General features: G+C 40.4%; 1 protein-coding gene across 4 annotated transcripts in view; it reads left to right on the forward strand.

The window, feature by feature from the left end:
* Positions 1-25,289, forward strand: part of LOC125236273 (neo-calmodulin) — a 53,026-nt gene extending 27,737 nt beyond the window's left edge. For 2 of the 4 annotated variants that reach the window (XM_048142993.1, XM_048142992.1), the window contains 7 exons: positions 4,242-4,357; positions 14,916-15,019; positions 22,488-22,627; positions 23,062-23,205; positions 23,611-23,817; positions 24,504-24,560; positions 25,046-25,289. In XM_048142993.1, coding sequence (XP_047998950.1) covers positions 4,242-4,357; positions 14,916-15,019; positions 22,488-22,627; positions 23,062-23,205; positions 23,611-23,817; positions 24,504-24,560; positions 25,046-25,152 — 875 coding nt within the window. In that variant the 3' untranslated portion in view covers positions 25,153-25,289. Of the gene's footprint in view, positions 1-1,348; positions 1,456-1,646; positions 1,703-4,241; positions 4,358-14,915; positions 15,020-22,487; positions 22,628-23,061; positions 23,206-23,610; positions 23,818-24,503; positions 24,561-25,045 lie in introns of those variants that run through there. The other 2 variants (XM_048142994.1, XM_048142995.1) reach the window with 2 other exon arrangements.
* Positions 25,290-26,521: the final 1,232 nt, after the last annotated feature.

Below are 26,521 nucleotides of genomic sequence, written 5' to 3' on the forward strand. Positions count from 1 at the left end.
TGGCTGGCAGGGTAGCGAGCGCATGCGTGGACACTTTGACACCAGCGGTGCTATTGTATTTGCATGCAAAATACGAGCGAAATCTGAGGATGGGTAACCAATACGTACATCATCCTCCTTGCGTTATACCGGCATTTGCCACGGCTCATGGGAGCCTGGGGTCCGCTTTGACAGCGAATCCCAAGATTTGGCGTAGGCACTAGTTTTTATGAAAGCGACTACCAACTGACCTTCAACCCGAAGGGTAAACTAGACCTTATTGGAATTAGTCCGGTTTCCTCACGACGTTTTCCTTCACCGAAAAGCGACTGGCAAATATCAAATGACATTTCGCACATAAATTCCGAAAAACACATTGGTGCGAGCCGGGGTTCGAAAGTCGCACGTACTTATCGCTAGGGTACCAGCGCTTATAATGAGTATAATGAGTTGGATATAATTATAACTGTTCGAAGACAACTATTAGGTACTTAGGTAATAAGACCCTCCTCGTTTCTGTGTTTGCCTTGATGGACTTATCCTTTATCCTAAGGTACTATCAGCCGCATAACTGCATGGAGAAATTATTAATGAATTCATTGATAAATTCGCCATGCACTTTAGCACTTTTAGCAGCTCACTGTACAGTAGGCCAAAGTCCAGGGCAGCAAGCTTAGACTTTCTGTATCTACGCGCGTGGCTACTAGACAAACATTAGGGCATGTAGTCTAAGAGTCGATTGCACCAAACTGTCTGTTACGGATTTTAGAAACTTGTACACTCCCTTTTACTGTGTTAAGTACAAAGCAAAAAGGAGATGAAGAAGATGAAGGGGAGGAAAGGGTTATTTAAGAGGATCTTACACTAAGTAGGAACTTAAAATCTTCCGTCCATATAATATTGTCTTCGGTTACCGCGATAGTTACTCATGAAATAAAACTATGGAAACGGATTAAATCGCGTATAATGAATTTAAAATACATCCCGACGTTTCGAACTCTTTACAGCGTTCGTGGTCGACGGGTGACTGAGAAATTCATTATACGCGATTTAATCCGTTTCCATAGTTTTATTTCCGTCCATATGTTTAGTGTTCCGTACAAAAACGGTACAAAAGGAACCCTTATGGTACGACTCTGTCTGTTTGTCTGTCACTCATTATTACTAAATATCTCAAAAACTAAACTAACTTATGCCATCGATTTGGAATTTGGTATTCCAAATTATTGTTATGAACTTTGTTCACTATTGTTAACCTCTAGCCTTCATACATTGAAAATGTCATTTTCTATGTCTATGGTATCCCTCGTATCTGAAGGTCACACTAGACTGGTTTCAGACTGACGCAGTCGCTCCTCCAATCACAACACTTCGCCCCAGCATCTTTTGTCAGTCCGCCGGAACCTTCCCTCCAAGCCTGTACCCTGGCTTCCCGCGATTTTCAATAACAAAACTTATCTTCATTTCACATCCGAGGTATGTATTTTATCTTATCATTGAAAAAGATAATTACTTCATCATCATTAAAGATTGAATAAGTATGGAAAGAATAAGATGTACTTAAGTTGGATTTGGTTAAGTTATTCTGCATAAGTGCGGACCGATTCAGTCATTATGACTTTAATTAAGTGTGTGGGATCGGATACTTTAGAATATTACAAGGATTCAGCAATGTGTAATCTTAAAATGTCGGATTAATCTAAAAACTATGTTAATTATATAGGTACGTAAATATTCTACAGTTTTAGTAGAATATTCATATTTTAAGTAAGTAATTGTATGATATAGTTATTAAGTTATTATCGCTACCACTCTCTTTACTCTTTGAAATCAGCGAGCAAACTTACATTTTATGCCTTAGAGCGCAACTTTTTGTAAATTATGAGTATATTGTTTAGCACGTCAGCCGCGATAGCTGGAGACCCGGGTTCGATTCCCGGCTTCGCCACCAGTGGGCTTGACCGCTTTTTTTAAATTATGGTATCTATTTCAGTTTATAATTTATGAGCGTATATTTGTTGAAAAGCATATAAAATTAACCTACACGTTAGGCGTTGATTTTTAATAATAACTACCTATTTCATACATTATATTACAAGTAAAATTTAAAAAATTGTGTACCTAAGTGAATGTGTTAATGTTTCATAAAGACACAACGCTTAGGTATTTGATACTTAGTTCATAAAAGAAATAAGAATGTTTTAATACAACCGCAAAATATATTGAACTATCGATTGCGATCTTCAGAAAAGAAATAAATAAAAATAATTTATTCGCAAACACACACACACGCACACACAGACACACACACACACACAATAAAAAAAACACAAAGGCAGAAGGTGCCATGAAATGGTTTAAGCTCAGCATACCTATTGCAGGTGACTTATCCATCGCTGATCTTCCGATCAGCAAAAAGCAGTTAATATAAAGCAACAAACAATCATAAATAAAACAAATTGGTTCTAACTTCTTACAAAGTATTTAAAGTTTGTCAAATTATTATGTTTGTAAACCCGATAACATTTGAACAACATGTTGTTCAGCGCTAAAAACGGCTAACGATGTCATAAACATAGCCCGATTCACATTTTAACAATTTGATATATTTGGGAACATGTTTTGATACGGGATGCGTGAATCTAATACACGCGAATCTCTTCACGGTGGTTAGTATAGCGAGAAATCACTAAATGTCAAATACCTACTACAGTTCAAACCATAAGAACTTGATATGTTAGAATCTGGCTCCGCGACATTGTTGTATCCTGAAACTTATTTAACATCCGAAACGAATTGCATTAGTTAAAACTTTTCGCGTAAAACCTTTCCTGAATAATCTACTATGTAATCGGTTTAATCCGTTTGTACTAGGTAGTTTATTAGTCAGCTTTGTGTTAGCAATATTAGCATTAAGTTGTTAAAGTCAGAAATATTATGACTATTGTCAGGAGAGCGCTGTTATTCACATGTATGACAGTTCAGTTATAGTATGAAGACTAACCTAACCACAAAATTGAATTTTGAAAAAACCCCGACCGCGACTTAGTAGACCGATTTTCATGAAACATGGCTAAGAAGACTCCCGACTAACACAGCTTTCTGACAAAAAAAACTAAATCTAAATCGGTTCATTCGTTCGGGAGCTACGATGCCACAGACAGACCCACACACAGACAGACAAACAGACAGACAGACGGACAGACAGACAGATACGTCAAACTTATAACACCCCGTCGTTTTTGCGTCGGGGGTTAAAAATAGTTCTAATTAAATTCCGCAACATGGCGCGTGGACATATATTTCTGGTTAGGCTTTATATTTAGTTTTGGTACGTATTGTACTCGGTACCCGGGTTTATATTAGAAGTCTCAGAACCGTTTATATTAGCCTTCGGAACCATGTTGGTTCTATATACTTGTTTTTTCTTTGGAGGTGGAGGTTTGCTTCTTGACTTCCGTATCGTTTCGTAGGCTTATCTTTCTAAGATATTTTTTGCTAACGAACAACAATGTCCGTCTCTAAAACTTTTCCGTGTCAGCCCCACAGAGCCAGTTGCTTATCAATTGCCACGGAGCGCCCATGGTTCGTTTGGCTAGAGGGCTGGATACAGGAGCTTCAAAGCTAGACTGCAATATGTATAAAATAAAAACCTGCCAAGAGCTTGTCGGGCCACGCTCAGTGTAGGGTTCCGTAGTTTTCCGTATTTTTCTCAAAAACTACTGAACCTATCAAGTTCAGAACAATTTTCCTAGAAAGTCTTTATAAAGTTCTACTTTTGTGATTTTTTTCATATTTTTTAAACATATGGTTCAAAAGTTAGAGGCGGGGATGCTTTTTTTTTCCTTTAGGAGCGATTATTTCCGAAAATATTAATATTATTAAAAAACGGTCTTAGTAAACCCTTATTCATTTTTAAATACCTATCCAACGATATATCACACGTTGAGGTTGGAATGAAAAAAAATATCAGCCCCCACTTTACATGTAGGGGGGGTACCCTAATAAAACATTTTTTTCCATTTTTTATTTTTGCACTTTATTGGCGTGATTGATATACATATTGTTACCAAATTTCAGCTTTCTAGTGCTAACGGTTACTGAGATTATCCGCGGACGGACGGACGGACGGACGGACGGACGGACGGACAGACAGACATGGCGAAACTATAAGGGTTCCTAGTTGACTACGGAACCCTAACTAGTTGACTACGGAACCTTAAAAACGCTGTATTTTTATCAATTTTTAACTTTTTGTGCAGAGTACGAGCGGGCGTGGCACGCCTGCTCCGGCGCGACGAGCCGAGCAAACATATTCTCCGCGGTGAACAACTTCTTCGCTGATTCGCCGCTGGTGAATCAGCTCAAGGGTATCATGGTGAGTCGCTGTAGTTCCCTTGTAGCAGTTGTGAACAGAATGCGAGCGTATCTGAGCAGGGTGGCTAGCCGAATGGCACAATCGCTCACGAAATGCTCACGAAACGAAGCGCTAGTAGATATCTATCTCTATCGCGCTTGCGTATTGGCGCGACAGAGCCAGCGGCGTATCGCTTTCGTTTGGCGTCGGAGAAATGCCATTCGGCTACGGGGCCAGGCACAAGTACACTCTTTCGTCACAGTATAATAAAGAGTACTATCGTACAGTATGGCCACTCCCGCTCCCCGCTGAAAGTGCCACCCACCCCCTCTCGGTTACCCTTACAGTTACCGCCTGTCAAAAACGCCAACAGTCGACCTGTCATATCTCACTCACACAAGCATTGTACGCGTTTACCTACACGAGCTTAGAATGTGTGCTAGGAACGCGCCTCTTTCATATATTTGATCGCCAGTGTCCGAGATGTGCTTTCGTTAAAAGTGTTAAAGTCGCATTAGTCAGTGGAAATTATTAATTACTAGCTTTTCCCCGCGGCTTCGCTCGCGTTAGAAAGAGACAAAAAGTAGCCTATTTACATTTACTCTCCATCCCTTCATCTATTTCCACCTAAAAAATCACATCAATTCGTCGCTCCGTTTTTCCGTGAAAGACGGACAAACAAACAGACACACACACTTTCCCATTTATAATATTAGTATGGATCACAAGTTTTTGGCTGCGATCTTTCAATCACCTATTAAAATTTTCGAGTAATGTATTTAAACTAGGGATGTACCGGCTATTGATTTGGCCGACTACCGACTAGTCGGCACTTGGGTGGCCGATTAGTCGGCCGATTACTACGAATTCACCCGATTTTTTTGGTCCTTCGTTCGCACTTTTAATTTTTTACGGGTTAAATTTTTAAAAGATCCATGAGAATATTTATTGTCCATTTTTAACAACCTGGTTTTTGGCTTAGTGGGTACTTGTGTAGGGTAGTGAATTAGTGATCCTGCCTGTGAAACCCGGTAGTTTTAGGTACTTAGGACTTTTATTTCCATGATGATCACAGATTATCTGTTCTTTTGATTAATAAAAGTATAATTAATCGGTACATGAAACAATTATATCAGCTGTTAATTAATTTTTCACCACACCAACTGGTAAAGGCTTACTTTGCTATTCGAAAACAGATAGCAAAACTGCATTTTATCCACAAGAGTGCAAAGTAATTTCATACAAATTTTAACTTGATGTCTTGAGCCGGCTGGTATAATTTACGTGTAGATGATGATTTTGAATCATATTTATTGATTAGATTGATAGATTTGATTTATTTTCATGTTTTATAGTCAATATTTTGTTCGTGTTGGTGTGGTGAAAAATTTTGTGTTTCACTCGGCGGCAAAGTTTGTTTAACCTTCGTGCCTTGAAACCCTCGCAACGCTCAAGATTCCACTTTTTGAACAACTCGCTACGCTCGCGGTTCAATACTGGAATCTTTCGCTTGCTCGGGTATCAATATTGGCACGTGCGGTTAAACAACAACTTTGCCCCCTTGTAAAACAAATAACTATTTATACTGTCATTTTATTCCCTTATAAAGTGCCGACTAATAGGCTTTTTTTGCCGACTAGTCGCCGACTACAAATGTGTCCGGATAGTCGGTTTTCCCGACTAGTTGTTACATCCCTAATTTAAACCTTTTCCTTTCTTTATTAATGTAGATACCTACTTATTTAACACATCCACTGCCAGCAACACGTACCTTGTGTTCATTTTCGTACGTGGCAGTGAATGTGTTAACTGATTTATGAATCACTAAGACACCCTTGGCCTGTAAACTAATAACAGGAAAACCTCACACGATTTGATCGAATATCGAACTCTACCGAGCAAATAATTGGCTTCGTTCGCAGTCCGAGCTGTTCGCGTCCGTCCGTAAGCTCATAGTAAACAGTTTACCCAATGTCTCGCTAGATGTCGCTGTACCGGCCGTAAACTAGCTAACGAAATTCTTACCGTGTTTGTATATAAGTGTTGAACTTTATTTTTAATAAATTTTGGCTTTATTTGTGAATGTTAATGTTGGTTTCATTGCTTCCAAGTAAAGAGCGCCCTTTTTGAAATTAGGGGTACATACATTGGTCCTTTACGAACCGGGATGTACTGTGGGCCTTAAGTTTTAGTAGTGCTTTCCTGTACCAAGTGGCAACGGATTGTTGTCGAGGGTGCAGTCTCCGAGGGCGGCAGCGGATTGGAGCAGTCGACGGAGTCAGCAGCGCCGTGACCTTGGGTGACGTCACGGTGATCAACTTGGCGGGAAGATTCAAACTGAGGTTCAGAGTACTAGTGAAGTGGAAGAAGATTAAAAACTGTGAGTACATTTATGTGTTTATCTGTGCAAAGTGTCACTAATTGGAACTGTCACCTGTCAAAACAATACAACTGTCAAGTGTCAAATTTGGACTTAGAAAAATTCATGGACAGAAGACAATTTCAAAGTGTTAAACACTTAGAATAATTTAAGAAAAAGTGATCCGACGGGGAACCTATGCCCGATATTATAGCGAAGTTAAAACGACGAAACACTTAGAAAATTTTGAGGAAAAAACACTTGCGATTTTTTTGAAGATTCTATACCTATAAGGACTTAGCAGATTTACGAGAGGATCGGGACTTAGAAAATTTTGAACAGATTTTGCTGGGACTTGTAATTTTTCAAGATGAGTAAGTTGGATACAAGTATCAACTTTCAAACGGATCAAAACGTTCATATTACTAAGGCGTATAGCAATTATAAAAAATCTCCGAAGGAGCGGATTACCGTCGCATACGTCGAAACTAGACTGGAAAGCTTGGAAACATTATGGGAACAGTTTTCGCGTATGCATATGCAGATCATGATGTTACCAGAGCAAGAATTGTTGAAAAACACTGCATATATGAAGAACGACGTGTATGAGGCGACCAACGAGTTGTACATGGACTATAAATGCGAACTGAAGAACGTTTTGAGCAAGCTAAAGGCAATACCCAGCAATGCTAGTCCCATGTTGCCAAATACATCCACATCAAAATCAAGTCACGTGAAGCTTCCAAAGATCACTATACCAACATTTTCGGGAAAGTACGAGGAATGGACGGGATTCCGGGATTTGTTTATTTCTCTCATCCACAAAAACAAGGATATAGACGATATTCAGAAGCTTCACTATCTGAAGGCGCATTTGGCAGGCGAGGCGGAGCAGCTTCTTAGGCATATACCTATTTCTAGTGAGAGCTATGTGCAGTGTTGGACCCAGTTAGAGAGTCGCTATAATAATAAACAATATTTAGCAAATTGTATTTTAAAAAGATTTTTTGCACAAAAAATTCTTCTGACTGAGTCTGCCACTGACATCAAACAATTGTTAGACTGTACTACAGAAACATTAAATGCTTTATCTAGTCTCAAAATAAACACAAGTACTTGGGATATCATTATAATTTACATTGTTAGTCATAAATTGGATCCAGAAAGTAGGAAGATTTGGGAATGTAAGGTGAGCGAATTTGTGTCTCTATCTGAACAGTTACCGTCACTGGACCAATTTAAAGACTTTTTGCAAACGAGGTATCATTCTTTAGAATTTTTGGAACCTAAACCGGGATTCGCCCATAAACCTAAGTTTGTTAATAATAACTATAAGGGGAATTTTAGTCAGGTCAAGGGTAATCAGGGGCAAAGAGTTAGTACCATGCACGTCGCTAGCAATGTATCTTGTAGTTATTGTAAAGGTGAACATAGAATAATACATTGTAAAGATTTTAATGCTTTGGATGTCGAGGTCAAGCGTAATTTTGTTCAAACAAGTGGTATGTGTTTCAACTGTTTAGGCCAGAATCACTCCGCCAGGCACTGCAAAGTTACAACAAATTGTCAAATCTGTAACAGGAGACATCACTCGCTTTTACATCAAAAAGGGGATTCACAAGCCAATGAGGGAAAAGAGACAGCGTCTGGTCAAACTGTGGCACAAGTTCATACACAGAATGTGTCAACGATAGAACCTACACCGGGAACCAGCGTTTCAAATCACTTCGTGAATGAAGTATCACAGCACGGGTTACTGGCTACCGCGGTTGTAAAAGCCAGAGCATGGGAGAAGGAGGAGAGTCATCTAATAAGGGCCCTGATAGATCCGGGTTCCGAAGTTTCATTTGTATCGTCAGCTACTGTTCAGTTACTTGGGTTAAAGCAAACCCCAGCTAAGGTTTCAGTGACAGGATTACGAGGGCAGCTGATTACAGTTTTGAAGTCTATCGTTCAAATAACGATTTCATCACGATCTGACACCAACAGTGCCATCGAGGTTACGGCATTTGTAGTCGACAAGGTTACATCTAATCAACCCTCAGCAAAGGTGTCCATTACATCCTGGCCTGAGTTACAAACCGTTGAGCTAGCAGACCCTGAATATCACACGCCAAATAAAATAGACATGCTGTTAGGAGCAAAGGTCTATGCACGGATCATCCAACCAGGTTTATTCAAATCTCCCCAAGAGACTACAGTGGCACAAAAGACGTCATTGGGGTGGATTTTATGTGGAGAAACAGGTTTACAGGCGAACGTCTCATGCAAGCTAGTGAGCTTGCACACACAGGTGGATCAGTTGCTGAGGTCTTTTTGGGAACTTGAGTCAGAACCTAGCAACAAACAACGAATCTTGACACCTGAAGAACAAAGATGTGAGGAAATATATGAAGCGACAACTACACGAGATGAGGCGGGCAGATACGTTGTTAGATTACCGTTCAGGGATCAGCAACCAACTTGTGTAGATGGTGGGTCCAGAGAGATTGCGTTGCGTAGGTTTCACTCTCTGGAAAGGCGGCTTCAAAACGACGAGCGTCTGGAAACAGAATACACAAAGGTGTTCCATGAATATAGGGACTTAAATCACATGGAACCTTTGACAGAACAAGAATCTAAAGAAAAGGGGTTATACTTACCTTACCATGCTGTTGTACGGGACGAACGGGAAACTACTAAGGTGCGCATTGTCTTCGATGCTTCATGCAAGGGCACAAACGGGGTGTCCTTAAACAACGACCTCATGGTTGGCCCTACATTGCAGCCAGAGTTGAGGCACTTAATCATGCGTTGGCGGATGCATCCAATTGTTTTCATTGCCGACATCGTCAAGATGTACAGGCAAGTATTAGTGGACAACAGGGACACTAAGTACCAACGCATCTTGTGGAGAGAAAACAATAAGGAATCTGTAAAAGAGTACAAGTTAAATCGAGTTACGTTTGGGGTCTCATCAGCTCCATACTTAGCTGTCAAAACATTGATTCAAGTAGCCTTAGATGAGGGTGCAGACTTCCCGCTTGCAGCTAGTAGAATACGCAAGGATTTTTATATGGACGACCTGATGTCAGGTTGCGAGTCCGAGCAAGAGGCAATAGAGATCTATCACCAAATGAAGACAATATTGAGCAAAGGAGGCTTTGAGCTTCAAAAATGGTCAAGCAATAGCAAAGCTATGCTAGAAGAAATCCAAGAAAGTATAGCAAGGAAAGAAGAGCATAAGAAGATAGAGATAAAGCAAGAAGAAGTAAATAAAATCTTAGGACTTACCTGGGATCGAAGTCGGGATCAATTTGCTTATACGGTCCAGTTACCTTCTCCAACAGCACCTGTAACTAAAAGAAAAGTTACATCGGACATCGCGAAGCTATATGATCCTCTAGGGTGGATAGCTCCTAGCATAGTGACAGCGAAAATGTTCATTCAGAAGCTGTGGTTGGCGGGTATCGAATGGGATCAAGAGCTGCCTTCCCCATTGCTGGAAGAATGGTTAAGCTATAGGGAAAGCTTATCACAACTTACCAAATTTAGACTTCCACGTTGGACAAATCACAGTGCTGACTCAGCTTTAGTTGAACTGCATGGTTTCAGTGACGCGTCAAACGCTGCATATGCCGCTGTGGTGTATTTACGTGTTATTGACGCAGAAGGGTTGATACACGTCAGTTTGGTATCATGCAAAACAAAGGTCTCACCAATCAAACAAATTTCGATTCCTCGGTTGGAATTATGCGGAGCAGTCTTACTAGCAAAGCTGTTGGTTGAAGTTTCTGACGTGTTAGAAGTAGACAAAACAAATATACACGCGTGGACAGACTCTGAAGTAGTACTGGCATGGTTAAGCAGTCATCCAAGCAGATGGAAGACTTTTATAGGAAATAGATGCTCGGAGATCTTAACAGCTACTTCTCGGAGTCAGTGGTCGCACGTGAGATCAGAGCAAAATCCAGCCGATTGTGCATCAAGAGGGATTTCTGCATCTGAGTTAGGAAACTTTGAACTTTGGCTAAACGGACCGGCTTGGCTAAAACAAGACGTGATCAATTACAAGACTTCAAAGTCAGTAAGTACTCAGCTAGAGGAAAGGAAAGTACATACTCACCTTGAAACTGTGATAACCTCGTCAGACAGTGAAGATCCTTTATGGTCGAAGTATTCTTCACTCACTAAGTTGTTGAGAGTTGTTGCATACTGCCGAAGATTCCTGAAAAATAAAAGAAAAAGTCATACTTACCTGTTGAAGAGTGAAATAGAGGAAGCTTTAGCAATCATGGTGAAAAAGAATCAGCAACAAGCATACGCGGAAGAAATCGAAGAGATTAAGAAAGGTAGGCTAAAGAAGAAAAGTCCACTTACCTCATTCACTCCCTTTCTCGACGATTTGGAAATAATCCGTGTTGGTGGGCGGCTCCAGAGTGCAGACATGACATACGATCAAAAGCACCCAATGTTGTTACCGAAGTCAGCGTGGTTGACACCGCTTATTCTTCAAGATGCGCATGTTAAAACTTTACATGGAGGAGCGCCTCTGGTGGTTAATTATATTAGGGCTAAGTTCTGTATACCAGGTCTTAAGAACTTGGTTAAAAACCACGTAAGGAAATGTATTCCTTGTGTTCGTAACGCAGCCAACATTCGGAATCAATTGATGGGGCAGTTACCCTCACCCAGGGTTAATGTAACAAGGCCATTTCTACGCAGCGGGGTAGATTATGCTGGGCCCATCAATATACGTGTCTCCAAGGGTAGAGGCAACAAGTCATACAAAGGGTATATTTGCCTTTTTGTATGCATGGCCACCAAAGCCGTTCATATAGAAGCAGTGAGTGAACTATCAACTGCAGGGTTTCTCGCTGCCTTTAAAAGGTTTGTCGCGAGGCGAGGTTATTGTAGTGACCTCTACAGTGATAATGGGTCTAATTTCGTGGGTGCGGCGAAAGAACTTCAATATCTCTTCAATGCGGAAAAGTCAAGCTTGATTCCCGAGCTGGCTGACTGGATGGCATCCAACGGAACCCAATGGCATTTTATACCTCCTTACGCTCCGAACTTTGGGGGTCTTTGGGAAGCAGGGATAAAGTCCTGTAAATTTCATCTGAAACGTGTGATTGGGAATGCCACACTTACATTCGAAGAGATAAGTACTGTTCTATCTCAAATCGAGGCGTGCATGAATTCAAGGCCGCTGTGGCGCATTGATGACAATGGAGAATCTCTTCCATTGACACCGGGTCATTTTTTAGTGGGAGAATCACTGGTTGTAGCACCGGATCAGTGTTATGATCAAGTGCCAATTTCGCCACTACGTAGATGGCAATTATGTCAGCGTATGATGCAGGATTTCTGGCGGCGCTGGTCCCAGGAATACTTAAATCAGTTCCTCCAAAGACATAAGTGGACTCAACAAACTCCGGAACCCAAGATAGGCGATGTAGTTCTGGTAAAAGAGCCTGATTTGCCACCTACCAGATGGCTCCTCGGTCAAGTGGTTGAAACACATCCAGGTTTGGACAAGGTAACGCGAGTTGTTACCTTAAGATGTAAAAATAATCTCATAAAAAGACCCACATCAAGAATTTGTGTTTTGCCATTAACTAATTAAATTTGTTTTGTTGTGTACATGCATTCAAATGTATATATAGAACGCAATACTCATGTACGTCACAACGTTATTATATTTAAGTTTATTGTACTGTTAACTTATGTTAAGAACTGTTGTTCTTGGTGGGCGGCATGTTCGCGTCCGTCCGTAAGCTCATAGTAAACAGTTTACCCAATGTCTCGCTAGATGTCGCTGTACCGGCCGTAAACTAGCTAACGAAATTCTTACCGTGTTTGTATATAAGTGTTGAACTTTATTTTTAATAAATTTTGGCTTTATTTGTGAATGTTAATGTTGGTTTCATTGCTTCCAAGTAAAGAGCGCCCTTTTTGAAATTAGGGGTACATACACGAGCTGGGTCAATTGGATCGCTGACTACACAGTATAGACACGGTGACAGTAATCTATTTAGCATTGAATAGTCAGGAATTAGATACTGTTTGACGATCGGTGTAATTCTCTTAAACGTGTAAATCTCTACTGTAACAAATGATTGATAGTGTAAGATGATGAAACTAGGAACTAGGAACAGCAGAATAGTTATTTGTTATACAAGGGGGCAAAGTTGTATTTTAACGCCGATTGTGGAATTGAAAAACGAGCAAGTGAAAGTTGAACCACGAGCGAAGCGAGTGGTTCGAGAATAGAATCCTGAAGTTGCGAGTTTTTTAACACACGAGAAGTAAAATACATTTGCACCCGAGTGTAACACAAAACTTTTCCCCTCACTATAGCGAGGAAACTACAACTTGTGACGTGGGGACCAAATGACAAGTCACTTGTGTGAGATATAGGTTTATTGTGTATCATATTATACAGCGTGCGGCAACTTATATAGCAAGCAATGAGAGGGGATATACTCCACACTACAAACTCAAAAAATGCATTTATCACTGCTTCCAGTAGTTCCACAGGTGGTAAATCATCTTTATTAAGTACTAGATTCACCTACTTTTATCAATTTTATAGCAGTTCATTTGGCTTTATTCAAGGTCAAAGGTCAAGGTCAGCCTTCTGGGCACCTTACCCAACGAGCAAGACCTGGGCCAAAATTTCTATTTATAAGTTTTATTGTAAGTTTTATGTAAGTGTTTATTGTATTATTTTGTATGTTGTTTATAAGTTATAAATAGAGTAAAAAAAACTTTTATACATAAAAAACACCCATGACTCAGGAACAAATACCTGAGGTGCTCATCACACAAATAACTGCCCTTACCGGGATTCGAACCCGGGATCACGGCTTAGCAGGCAGGGTCCCGCTAGGTCAGACCGGTCGTCGTGGTTCGTCGTAAATGGGATAGGAGGCAAACGAGCAGACAGGTCGCCTGATGGTAAGCGATCACCGCCGCCCATGGACACCCGAAACACCAGAGGTGTTGGAGGTGCGTTGTAATAGTGTTATTAAGTGTTGTCAATCATCAGCTTTTGAAGATGAACTACTTCTATAGAAATGCTAATACCTACTCTGGTAAGAAAACAAGATCGGGATAGTGACTGACCTACATTTCTGTGTGGTCTCACCACTCCGCATTGCTTACTGACCGGCCAGACTAAGTTGTCCCTTTGTACGTATAAGATGGTTATGGAATAGGGTGTTTCCTACTACGAACATGGATGGTTAACGCGAATAACAATATAATTATATACTAGCTTTTGCCCGCGGCTTCGCTCGCGTTAGAAAGAGACAAAAAGTAGCCTATGTCACTCTCCAACCCTTCAACTATCTCCACTTAAAAAATCACTTCAATTTGTCGCTCCGTTTTGCCGTGAAAGACGGCCAAACAAACAGACATACACTTTCCCATTTATAATATTAAGTATGAATTACAAGGCGAGAAGCTGGCAACCTGTCCCTGCAATGTTAGTTTCGTTTTCTTTCAACCCCTTATTTGCCAAGACTGGCACTGAAACTTGAGAACCTCCATGTGCTCTGACTACCGCTTAATGGGATACATGCGTATTTGTATGTCACATCATCCTCCTTGCGTTATCCCGGCATGTGCCGCGGCTCATGGGAGCCTGGGGTCCGCTGTGACAACTAATCCCAATATTTGGCATAGGCACTAGTTTCACAAAAGCGACTGCCATCTGACCTTCCAACCCGAAGGGTAACTAGGCCCTTATTGGAATTAGTCCGGTTTCCTCACGATGTTTTCCTTCACCGAAAAGCGACTGGCAAATATCAAATGACATTTCGCACATAAGTTCTGAAAAACTCATTGGTACGAGCCGGGGTTCGAACCCGCGACCTCCGGATTGAAAGTCGCACGCTCTTACCGCTAGGCCACCAGCGCTTACATTCGTATTTGTATGTATGTGTATTATTATGACAAGCCAAACCCAGAGCATTTAATTACAGAATGGCTCATATGCTTCGTAAATATGCAACATGGACTTTTTATCAGAGAATCCTAGATAATTTCAAATTAATAGATTATCAGTTTACTATAACGTGGGTTTCATTAAATCAAGAGTATACAGCATCGGAATTTACCATCAGGTGAAATTCACTCTTTTCTTATCCCGATCAAAAATCGCCAAACAATTTTCAATAATTTAATCCAAAATATATTTCCTAAGGACGAAAATGTTAAATGAACATATAATTTCAGACGAGACAAACGAGCAGTGGTGGGGGTGAGCCGGGACCACCGGACGAGCCTTCTCGCCCCGCCAGCCGGGGCCCCCCTTCCGTAGCTTTGAGCCACTCTGAGAGGTAAGCCATAAGTTAAGGAGGTATTATAATTAGGTACTCAAACGAGAAGTAGCTGGGGTGAGACGGTACCACCAGATGAGCCTTCTCGCCCCGCCAGTCGGGGCCCCCCTTCCGTAGCTTTGAGCCACTCTGAGAGGTAAGCCATAAGTTAAGAGGGTACTACTCAGACAAGCAGGGACTGGGGTGAGTCGGGACCACTAGACGAGCCATCTCGCCCAGCCAGTCAGGGCCCCCCTTCAGTAGCTCTGAACCACTCTAAGAATTAAGCCATACGTTAAGGAAGTACTCTCAGACGAGCAGTGGCTGGGGTGAGCCGGTATCACCAGACGAGCCTTCTCGCCCCGCCAGTTGGGGCCCCCATTCCGTAGCTCCGAGCCACTTTGAGAGGTAAGCCATACATAAGTTAGAAAATACTTTAGCAGTGGCGATGGCAGCGTGGGACGAAACTAGTAGATATGCCACATCGCCCCGCCAGTCGGGGCCCTCCTTCCGTAGCTCTGAGCCAGTCGGAGAGGTACCTAAGCCATAAGTTTAAGCAAGACTGGGTGGCTAGCCGAATGGCACAATCGCTCACGAAACGCTCACGAAACGAAGCGCTAGTAGATATCTATCTCTATCGCGCTTGCGTATTGGCGCGACAGAGCCAGCGGCGTATCGCTTTCGTTTGGCGTCGGAGAAATGCCATTCGGCTACGGGGCCTGAGGTGAGAAGAGAAACTAGAAGGTTGAGCCTATATTTAATGTCACTCCTGCATATAAAGTGTTAGTAGGTTGAGCCTTCTCTTTCTACAAAAGAGTTGCGTAGTTCGTAGCCGCATAACCAACTTACCAATGGTCTACGTCGGACTTTTATAGAAGAGTGATAGAGAGACATTAAAGCCTTTCTGTGACGTAACACAAGGGATCGTCTGCTTGTAGCATTTTGTAGCATTGATCCCTTCGCTTCGGTCTCAGTGAAGTAGCGACCAAGGTCATTGCGTTCATTTCACAAACATTGCATGAATAATGAAACTTACGCGAAGTAAGTATGCGACAGCGATACAAAACGTCGAAAATAATCCCTAAGTGTAGTCTCATGAAAGCTACGTGAGAACCGTAGCAGTCTACGGCGCCGTAGCAGACGGTACATAATATCATTTGCTTTGCGAAGCGAATGGAAGAGTTTGAATTCCTGTTCTCGCTAGACGCTTGAGATATTTGCTGAATACTGAGTAGAATGTCGCAAAGGGTATTCAGAATCTAAATACTGAAACAATAGCTAGTCCCTCTCTATATAGGTACAGAGATCGGACAGTTGGGCGTCATTTGTATGACGTTTTCGGAATAATAAACATTATGTTGTTAGAGTGACGCGTTGTGGCCCATTTCTCGAAGCTACAAGTTACAATTTACAAGTGGTTGTCAATGTCTAATATGACAAGTTGGAATGAGACTTCCGCTTGTAAATTGTAACTTTCAGTTTTGAAAAATGGGCCACAGTTGTCCGATCTCTGCAGTTATATACAAGCAAACCATTTACTTGACTAACGTTTTCAATTAAAAAAATATAGGTACGTCCAAGTATTTAACATTATAAAGTAATACCTAATTGTAAACATCTTTGACGACTTGATTCAATATCTCAATATTAGGTTAATAATTAGTATAAAAATATTACTGCGTCTACAGTTCTGCGTGTAATAATTATCCTTAAATACAACGTCTCCAAAAGACTGAAGAATGTTGTCGTTCAGAAGCCAAGCGTAAATTATATATAAATGAGGAGGCCATTACTCATAAAGCCCACGCGCGGCTCAAGACAGACTGTTTTGACTTTACACTTTATTATAGGTATTACCGACCTTGAGGCGCCAATAAGTTTATGCTAAGTGAAAAGCCTTAGGGTATGCGATGCGCCCACGGGCAACTTTGCCGCCGGCAACGTTATTCCATCCTATGAACTATGTACTTAATATGAAAGTGCGCATACGTAACTTTGTGTGTGATGGGCTTATTAATGCAACTTTTCAGTGTGACGAGAGATTGTACTGTAACTTACAGTCTGTAAGAAAACTATTTATTATTGATTTTAGTTTAGAAGTGTAGCTTCCATACGTTTTTATTATAATGACTATTGAAGAAAGCGAACAGCCCTTACCGCAGCAGCGATTCCTAATACTTAAAGAAACCTTAACTAAGATGCCTTTCCTGTAAGTTTTTTTGCTATCTAGTTAAGCACGTATTAAGTACTCAAGGTAAAACCATAGACAGCATACAGGTGGTTTTTGTTTTCCGTCGACTGAGAATAATTAATACCCTACGAACGAATCGGTTACATTTTTTAATTTTCCAAATGCTTATTTTCTCTGAACCACCACATTTTATAACGAGGTCATCGGTATAGAACATTAAAATCAGAATTTCGCTCAATCGACAGCTCAAAGCATTCTATGAATTGCTTATCGGGCTATCGATCGCTTTGGATTGAAGCGTTAAATAAAATGAAAGGGTTCATATACCTATCTATCTATTGGGTGCGTATTTGCCCGACTGACACAGAAGAGGGTGATGTGACGCTAATGTTGGATATGTAGGCGTTTCATAGGATTTGTGTACGTTGCTTCTAACCTGAATTCATTGGAATACTTTTTCTAACTATCATAAAAAGCATTTTAACTTCCATTTTTTTCGTGGTGGCTCCAACTACTGAATGAGCTACCTGTCGAGGTTTTCCTGGGAGTCTATAGTATGATGGAGTTCTTCAAAAAATGAGTGACAGATTTCTAAAGGATTGGCAACGCGCAAGTAACACCTCTGGAATTGCAGGCGTCCATAGGCTATGGTGACTCGTCCTCCTAGTGATCCTATTTTTATACCACGTCGGTGGCAAACAGGCCTTCCTTCCTTATTAATAATAGGTACATATAATAAAAAGTAGGGTGCATTGGAGTAATTTCGAAAGTCGTCTAATTTCGAAAGTTACTTAAAAATCACCATTATTTCCATCATATCAAGATTCCCCTTTCGAAATTACCCGGCCATTACTGTACTTTGAAATTACCCCAATGCACCCTACTTTACTTACTTATATGTTATATGTAATTCGACTGAAGTACTACCCGAAGTTTGTATTGCAATCTCCAAAGCAAACTGAAAAGGGACTGTGAGATTGAAGATCCTGAAGTGGCGAAGCGAGAACCTCTGAAATACGAGAATGATTTATTATTCGATGTTTAACTAGTCATTACTTAAATACTCACTTCCTTATACATCAAATCAATCTCTGTTGTTTTCGTTTGTTTTAAATCCAACTACCTAATATTTACATCGATTTCTTGAAAAATCAACATTGGAAACTTGGAATTTAATGAGATAAAAAAAAAATTGTATTCTTAAAAATGGAAACATATTATGTATATGTAATATTATGCAAATTCTAAATTACCGTAGATAACCTATGACTGACCAACTGACTGCCAACCGACTGCGCCAAATAGGTATTGGAATCACTATATTAATTGCATAAAATAAAGTCGCATCCTGCTGACCGTCTCCCCTTTTTCACTTTATTACAATGCAATAAGGTGAAAAAGTGGATACATCTCTTTGTAGTCGACTGTACAGTCAAGTGTAAAAATATGGGTGCGTACAACTTATCAAAAATATGTCCCATAGCACTTTATGTCGGCGGAATAAGGTCTCGGTACATATTTTTGAGCGGATAAAATCGATACGTATTTTTGCACTTGACTGTACCTATGTATATGCTTATATATCTTTTAACTATAAGCAACGGATCGATCAGGAGTCTAATAGATAGAGTGATCAAGAGGAAGGTTTACATGTGTAATATCCGTGCGAGGCCGGGACGGGTTGCTAGTTAAATTTCATTTTCATTTCATTTCACAAATTTCCTCTCCAATGAAATGCACAGTCTATAAATAGCCAAGTAGACATTCAGCGCCCTTAACGCAGATTTGTAATAAAATTCCCTATAAATTCTCGATGGCCCCAGCGGGCACAAATCGATACAAATCTTCTCAAGTACGTTACAGCACGGAATGATGTAAATGGTGTGAAATATAACGGAGATATTTACGACTTTTATGTCGGAGACGGTATTGCTGGCTTTACAGCAAGTTTTTAGTAGGTATGTAGGTTGACTTAGCGATCGTCTACTTCTTGGCTTATACAATTAATTACGGGATGTTTATTGTATTACTTACGCTACGCTTTGTACCTATTTTGGATCATACAAGCAATCCATCGTATATCAAATACGACGTTAACGACGTATTTGATATATGATTAAAATACTCACGAAATTGGAAATCATCACATATACATATGTACATATGTTATGCCGGTGACGGTACTTACACATTTTTCCACGGTCGTTTTCTCGCCCTTTCCACAAGATCCTTCCCAAATTATTCACAAAGGCTGAAATATTTGCTCGCTTTTAGACTTCTTTTTTTTTGTCTGGGATAAAAATAGGGTTGACTTTGTTAAATACGTCTTTTGAATTTAGTACTTACTTATGCTAAACTTATTGGCTCAAGCCGCTCAAGTATTGTTGGCTGGGTCTCTTTATACAAACTACCTCAAAAGGATAAAACGGAGGCGTTATATTATCATCAGTTATCACTTTTTTGTGCATCCGTCAATCTGTCTGTTAAGACTATTTACTACTTGTAGTACTATTATATATTCTGTGCTAATTGAAATTGAAACCATATATTATACCAAGGTCTACAGAATATACCCTTGAAACTGAAAAATATAAGCTTCTACAGGCTTCTACTTAACGGAATAATTTTACTTCTTAAGATATGGTTTTTATGTATGTTAAGATATACCTTAGGTACCTACTCGTATTTCTACACTCTCAAAGGAATCAAATTGAATTGGAAGGGTACTCCCCGTTGATCCTAAACTATGTCGGTACCTATCAAATTTTACCTAATAACTCTTTTTAACGGTTTAAGAAGATGAAACAGACAACCAGACACACTTTCGCTTTTATGAGTAATATAAGTAAGTAATACATATTAAGTTAAAGTTTAAATGTCACTACGAGTTGAAGTACCTGAACTTCTGTCGGCGATGTACAATTAATCTCCTCTAAGCGTTATAAGTTTTGTACTTATCAAGCTTATGGATTAATGTAGGCGGCTTAACTTAACTGGACTTTCCAATTTTTTCACTCTTTTACATTATCGAATACGACAAAAGTATTATAGTTACCTAGTACTACCAGCAAAGAAAAATATCACTAATATCACGACTAGAAACATAGCATGCACGGACAAAATTAACGTTTTCATTTCGACTCTATGTGTAGGTACTCCATTCTCTTACCATATTTATGACAAAAGCTTTACCTATAGGTAAGTAAGTAGGTACTTTCAACGTAACGTTATACGCAAGCAAGCAAATAAAAGAGCTTTTAAACTTGTACCTGTTTTACTTCATGCGTCGCAAAGGGAAAGAATAAAAATCAGTTTAATCGCGAGTTGGGTCTCATTCGTTCAGGCTGAAAAGGGCCGCGGATAAACAAAAGAGGTGCTATTGCAAACAGTTACCAAGCGCCGGTGGTTTCTATTTTCGTACTTACGTCAGCAACTCAGCACGGTTATGGATCTAAGGACCTACCAATCCTACCATTAAACTTCGCCTTTCTGTCGCACTCCTATATTGGAACGTAAGTGTGACATGGGAGGCTACACGTCGAACGTGGTTCGCGGTAGGCTCTGATGATTTCTTTTAGTTTAGGGACGAAAAAGGGTTAGGAATTTCGACTTCGATACGTCTGCGAGGACTAAAGAATAAATAGTGAAAAAGTCTATAATATTAGGTAGGTTATCTAATTACACTATTTATCAGTAAGTTTCGTAACTTTGAAATGAGAAAATGCTTTAAGACAGACTATTTGGTTTTCGTAAAATTTATACTGGTGGCGGGCCTAGGAATAACACGGTCAAAAGGTCACCCTTCCTTATTGTGTTACGTAACAAAAACATTTACACACGCTCGCGAAGGATTTCATTCTGTCAAGATTCGGGTCCTCCCTCGGGAACCCTTAGTTTTGGATTACATTTACGGGGAAATATTGCAAGAAGTTATATAAACTACTTATACATAGTTATAAAGAGCCCTTTAGTCGCCAAATTTCATCTTCTCAATTAAAACCGCGGAATAGAATACGTAGAAAAATGTTTTTAACAAAAGCCATCTACATAAAGCACCACATGTTCGTACCTAAGTTTAGAAAGAAAGATCTTACCTGGGGCGCGTCTTACGTCCTTCCTATACAAAATGTACTGAGGAGACGTTTTTTGAATTACATTCAGGCGGCGTGGCGCGGACGTCCGTTCCGCACCTCAGGACATGCGTCTCTTAAAGCATAGTTAACATAGTATTGGCACGCGTTTAGCGACGAATAAAAAAAATATATTTAAAAATTAAAAAAAACTGATAATCACATCTTAATTTTAATACGTTGATAACTCTTTATTAGAAATTTGGTTGATCTAACTTTTTGCGTTTGTAAGTTATTGATGATGGACGTTGACCGGCGAAAATGCACTGTGAACAAATACGTGAAAAATCCCCTTGGTCTGGGTCAATGATTGCTAAATTGTTGAATTTCCAGAAAACTACTAGGCAATAATTATTGCCCAAATCATTATTTCATTAAAGGACAATTAAATAATAGTGGCAAAATAATTCAAAATATCCACTCCTTGCGGTCCACACGGAATCAACAGAAAAAAAAGATGGATGAAAATCTTGTTCAGAGGATGATGAATACTATTTTCAGAAAAGTCCGTAATTTTGTGCATAAACATACTGAATGATTGAAATATATGTGACACGCTATAAATTAATAAACGATCTTTTATATTCTGCAATAATAGTTATTTGTTATACAAGGGGGCAAAGTTGTATTTTAACGCCGAGTGTGGAATTGAAAAACGAGCAAGTGAAAGGATTCTATAGTTGAACCACGAGTGAAGCGAGTGGTTCGAGAATAGAATCCTGAACTTGCGAGTTTTTAACACACGAGAAGTAAAATACATTTGCACCCGAGTGTAACACAAAACTTTTCCCCTCACTATAGCGAGGAAACTACAACGCAAAAAATGCGTTTATTACTGCTTCCAGTAGTTCCACAGGTGGTAAATCATCTTTATTACTGGATTCACCTACTTTTATAAATTTGGAAGCAGTTAATTTGACTTTATTCAAGGTCAAATTACTTTACCCACTAGTGGATAAAATGCGTTTTTACCCGCTGGTATTAAAGGACAAAACACGTGTTTCCGAGCTAGTGAGGGGAAAAAAATATTGTTTACTTTTTTCTTTTCATTTAAAAATTAAATTCCTCCCATCGCGTACCAATTCTAAATTAACTATGCTTTAAGTGTGGCCGGTCCCTTACAGTATACATCTCTTAAATATGTTCATATTGTTTATTCTTGTTGCAGCCAGCTGTCTCAGCGATCAGTATCGCCCGTGCGCGTGCAGCGACAGGTGACGTTTCTGAAACCTGCCGCCGACACCAACCTCGACAGGAAAGCGTCCATCGTGGACGAGACCAGTGGAATCACGAGGACTCAGATGAAAGGTGAGATTGTATGAAAACGGGAACTTTCAGAAATTAACACATTCGCGGACTCGACTGCTATAGTAAACGCGTAGTTTTTTGTTTCCTTTGGCCTAAGTATGACAGATGACGTGTGTCTAGCCGTGGTCTAGCCGTCCGTGAACGTTTTAAGATTAGTGGGAGGTCATTCCTACAGGACTCAAGCGCTACCTACTTTTTCTACGTCTCTGAACGCCAAAATGGCCATCATAATATGATGGCCATTTTGGCGTTTAATATATAGCATATTATGCTAAAAGTCATGTGAATTAATCTTTTCCGTATTTATTTTAGGTACTTACTTATTCCATACCTAATTTTCAAGCTTGCATTTCAACAACTTCTTCCGTTGTTCGACTAAAACCGTGATAGGTACCAATCCTATACTTAATTTGTAATGAAATTATTTTTTTCAGAATTCCGCGAAGCGTTCCGTCTGTTTGACAAAGATGGCGACGGCACCATCACCAAGGAAGAGCTGGGGCGGGTGATGCGGAGCCTGGGGCAGTTCGCGCGAGTCGAGGAGCTTCAGGATATGCTGCAGGAGGTGGACAGCGATGGTAAGAAATATACCTAGACCATTCAAACACGTTGAATCAATTGCGTTCTGCGGGGCGTGCAGTAGGGCGAGCGAGCGTGCGTCCACCCTATGCAGCATCGACTCAGGACATTTGTATGAGCTTCAATTGTTTAACATGCACTTCGCACGCCCCGCCCCGCACAACGCCCAATATGAGCATGCCATCAGGCCTTACACTAAGGTAGAACAAGACCAAATCCACTGCTTTTATAAACTTGGTGGCTGTGAAATTGGTGGCTGTGTTTTATCAAATTATTCTAAATGGCTACCGTTTACACGATGTCTTGGTCGGCACTACTATATTCCAAAACAAAAAGCTACAGCTAGATCTAGAGCTACATCTTACATTTAACTCTCAATTTTACAAATAAATTCTTAATTTCAGGTGACGGCAACGTGAGTTTCGAAGAGTTCGTCAGCATTCTCTCCAAGTCCATGTCCGTGGGCGGCGGCACCAGCTCCGCGGAGCAGGAGGAAAGGGAGCTTCGCGACGCCTTCCGTGTCTTCGACAAACATAATCGAGGGTACATCTGCGCTTCGGACCTTAGAGCTGTTCTACAGTGCCTTGGTGAAGATCTTTCTGAGGAGGAAAGTAAGTACCTACTTGCAATCCTCATTAACACTTCAAGAGCGAGACTAGACCGTTTCGTTGACAAACGCGGGTACATCTATGCATAGAATCTAAGAGTCGTGCTGCAATGCGTTGGTAACGACTTGTCCGATGTCCGAGGAGGAAAGTCAGTAAAATCTAATCATATCAGTCGAGTAGTACCAGCTCAGCTCAGCCGAGCAGGAGGCACGGGAGCTTCACGGCTCCTTCCGTGTCTTCGACAAACATAATCGAGGGTACATCTGCGCTTCGGACCTTAGAGCTGTTCTACAGTGCCTTGGTGAAGATCTTTCTGAAGAGGAAAGGAAGTACAATCCTCCTTTAATGCCCTCGACTCTTCAAGAACGGGATCTTGGTGTCTTCGACACACATAATTGAGGGTATATCTGTGCGTCAGATCTGACCGCTGTTCTACAGTGCCTTGGGGAAGATCTTATTGAGGAAGAAATTAAGTTTAAATCATTCAATGATAACCCTTGATTCTTCAAGAGGAGCGTGAGCTCTACGACTCCTTCTTAAATAAGTGCTTTTTGGCTGCGGTCTTATGTGTGCGGTTTTCTTTCTGAGAAAAAATAATAGGTACTTTATGTGAATATAATAATTTTCTGGCAGCTCTTATCCTTTGCAGGAATTATGTCCATGCATTAACAATTTATTCTTAATTTCAGTTGAAGACATGATAAAAGAAGTTGATTCAGACGGAGATGGCCGAATTGATTTCCTAGGTAAGGTCACAGATAAGGTTAATAAATTAACCACAAAATTAAAATTTTGCCAAATAAATCGAAACCGGTACATCCGTTCAGGAGCTACGATGCCACAGACAGACACGTCAAACTTATGACACCCTGTCATTTTTGCGTCGGGGGTTAAAAATACGTCAAAGTCCGTTTTAATAATTGTATGGCTGTATAGTATTAACTACTTAATCCCCGACGCAAAAAGGACGGGTTTGTTACATATATTTTTTACGCGTCTGTCTGTCTGTGTGTGTCTGTCTGTGGTATCGTAGCTCCCAAACGGATGAACCGATTTCGATTTAGTTTTTTTTTTTGTCTGAAAGCTAAGTTAGTCGGGAGTGTCCTCAGCCATGTTTCATGATAATCGGTCCACTACGAAGCGGTCGGGGTTTTTTTTTTATTTTAATTTTGTAGTTAGGATATTTATGTAAATACTTCACATGTTTGCTAACCTTAGTGTGCTGTTTCAGAATTCGTCCGAGCGCTAGGCGAGCCAGAAGACGCTTGCGACGACGAAGATGAAGATGACGTGATTGATACCGAGATTGCGCTGCCAAGGCCTGTGGCCGCCAACTAACTAAACGTTCTAACTCGGGGCAAAGGCATATGTAACTCCGTATAGACTGATAAAGTCTAAGAAAAAGTACCTCAAAACCATACAGAAAAAGGTACGGTGACCTAGATGGCGATACACCTTTGGGGGACGCTCGGCTAGATGGCGCTAATATTAATATTTGACATTTTAACACATCAAGCTAAGAATATGGGCCAAATTGTCAAAACTGAGGTTCAAAAGTTTTAAGCTTGTGTCGAGAGATGGCAGTCTCTGCACTGTGAATACACATTTTACTTTGACAGTAACTCTCTATAATACTCAATCCTCTTTGCTTCCACATAAAAATGATACTCTTCATGCCGACTGGTCGGTTTCTTGTAAGTAAGAAGCGAAAATGACGTTATCGACACCGAGATCGCGCTGCCAAGCCCTGTCGCCGACAACTAGGTTCGTTTGGTTGGCGGCGACAGGTTAGCCACATGCTTATTCGACGATCTTGACCAGTGGCATGAGAAGTAAGCTGAGGGATCTGCCATGGGCCTTGCACCTCCTAACCCACTTGGTGGTAGCTGGTAGCTATTTTAACCGACTTCTTTTTCACTTATGCCCTGCATAGGACACGCACGTCATCATACTCATAGTCAAAATTGAGTAGTCAGGTAGGTAGTGGTTGTTGGCAGGACCGTCTGTTGCAACCCCAACTTACTAATTGGGCTAGTACTAGTACGGCCAAACTAAAAAGAAATACGAAATACGTTTTATTCGAATACAGTACCGATTGTTTGTATACTAAATTGGCATACAGTGAAAAATGCCAATTGCAAAGCGATCGCTGAAAACCAACACGTTTTTCCTAGATCAGGTCGGAACAGGTCGGAAAATACTCATATTAATTATTATCGATAAATCTATGCCTATTTACATTTATAAATAAATACATCCATTTTACGATTTTAAATATTGCGCGTGTAAATAGCTTAAATTCGCCTTTTAATATTACATTCTCCATCTCGTATTAAATAATGTATTCAGAGTGAGATAGCTTGTAACAAGCATAATATATGAACATTGTATTACTAACATATCTTACATAATACGAGTATGTAATTTCGAGGACAACTATTAGTAATAGCGGCCACATTCGAACAATATTTATAAGATGACAAATGGATACAATACTAATCTGTCAGTGTCAAGAGTGACGTCTAGTCGTCTATCGTATCGCTGTGGTGACTAAGGGTGCGCGCCCGCGGGCGACAAAGTTGCTCGGCGACTTACGTATTTGTATGAAAAGTTGCGTCGCTTCGTGAGCGCACTTTAATACTAGCCCATGGTCGCGACAAAAAGTCGCCCGTAGGCGCACCCTCTTAAGAATAGTGTTTTAAATTGG

Source organism: Leguminivora glycinivorella, chromosome 19 (assembly GCF_023078275.1).
Source record: "Leguminivora glycinivorella isolate SPB_JAAS2020 chromosome 19, LegGlyc_1.1, whole genome shotgun sequence".
NCBI lineage: Eukaryota > Metazoa > Arthropoda > Insecta > Lepidoptera > Tortricidae > Leguminivora > Leguminivora glycinivorella.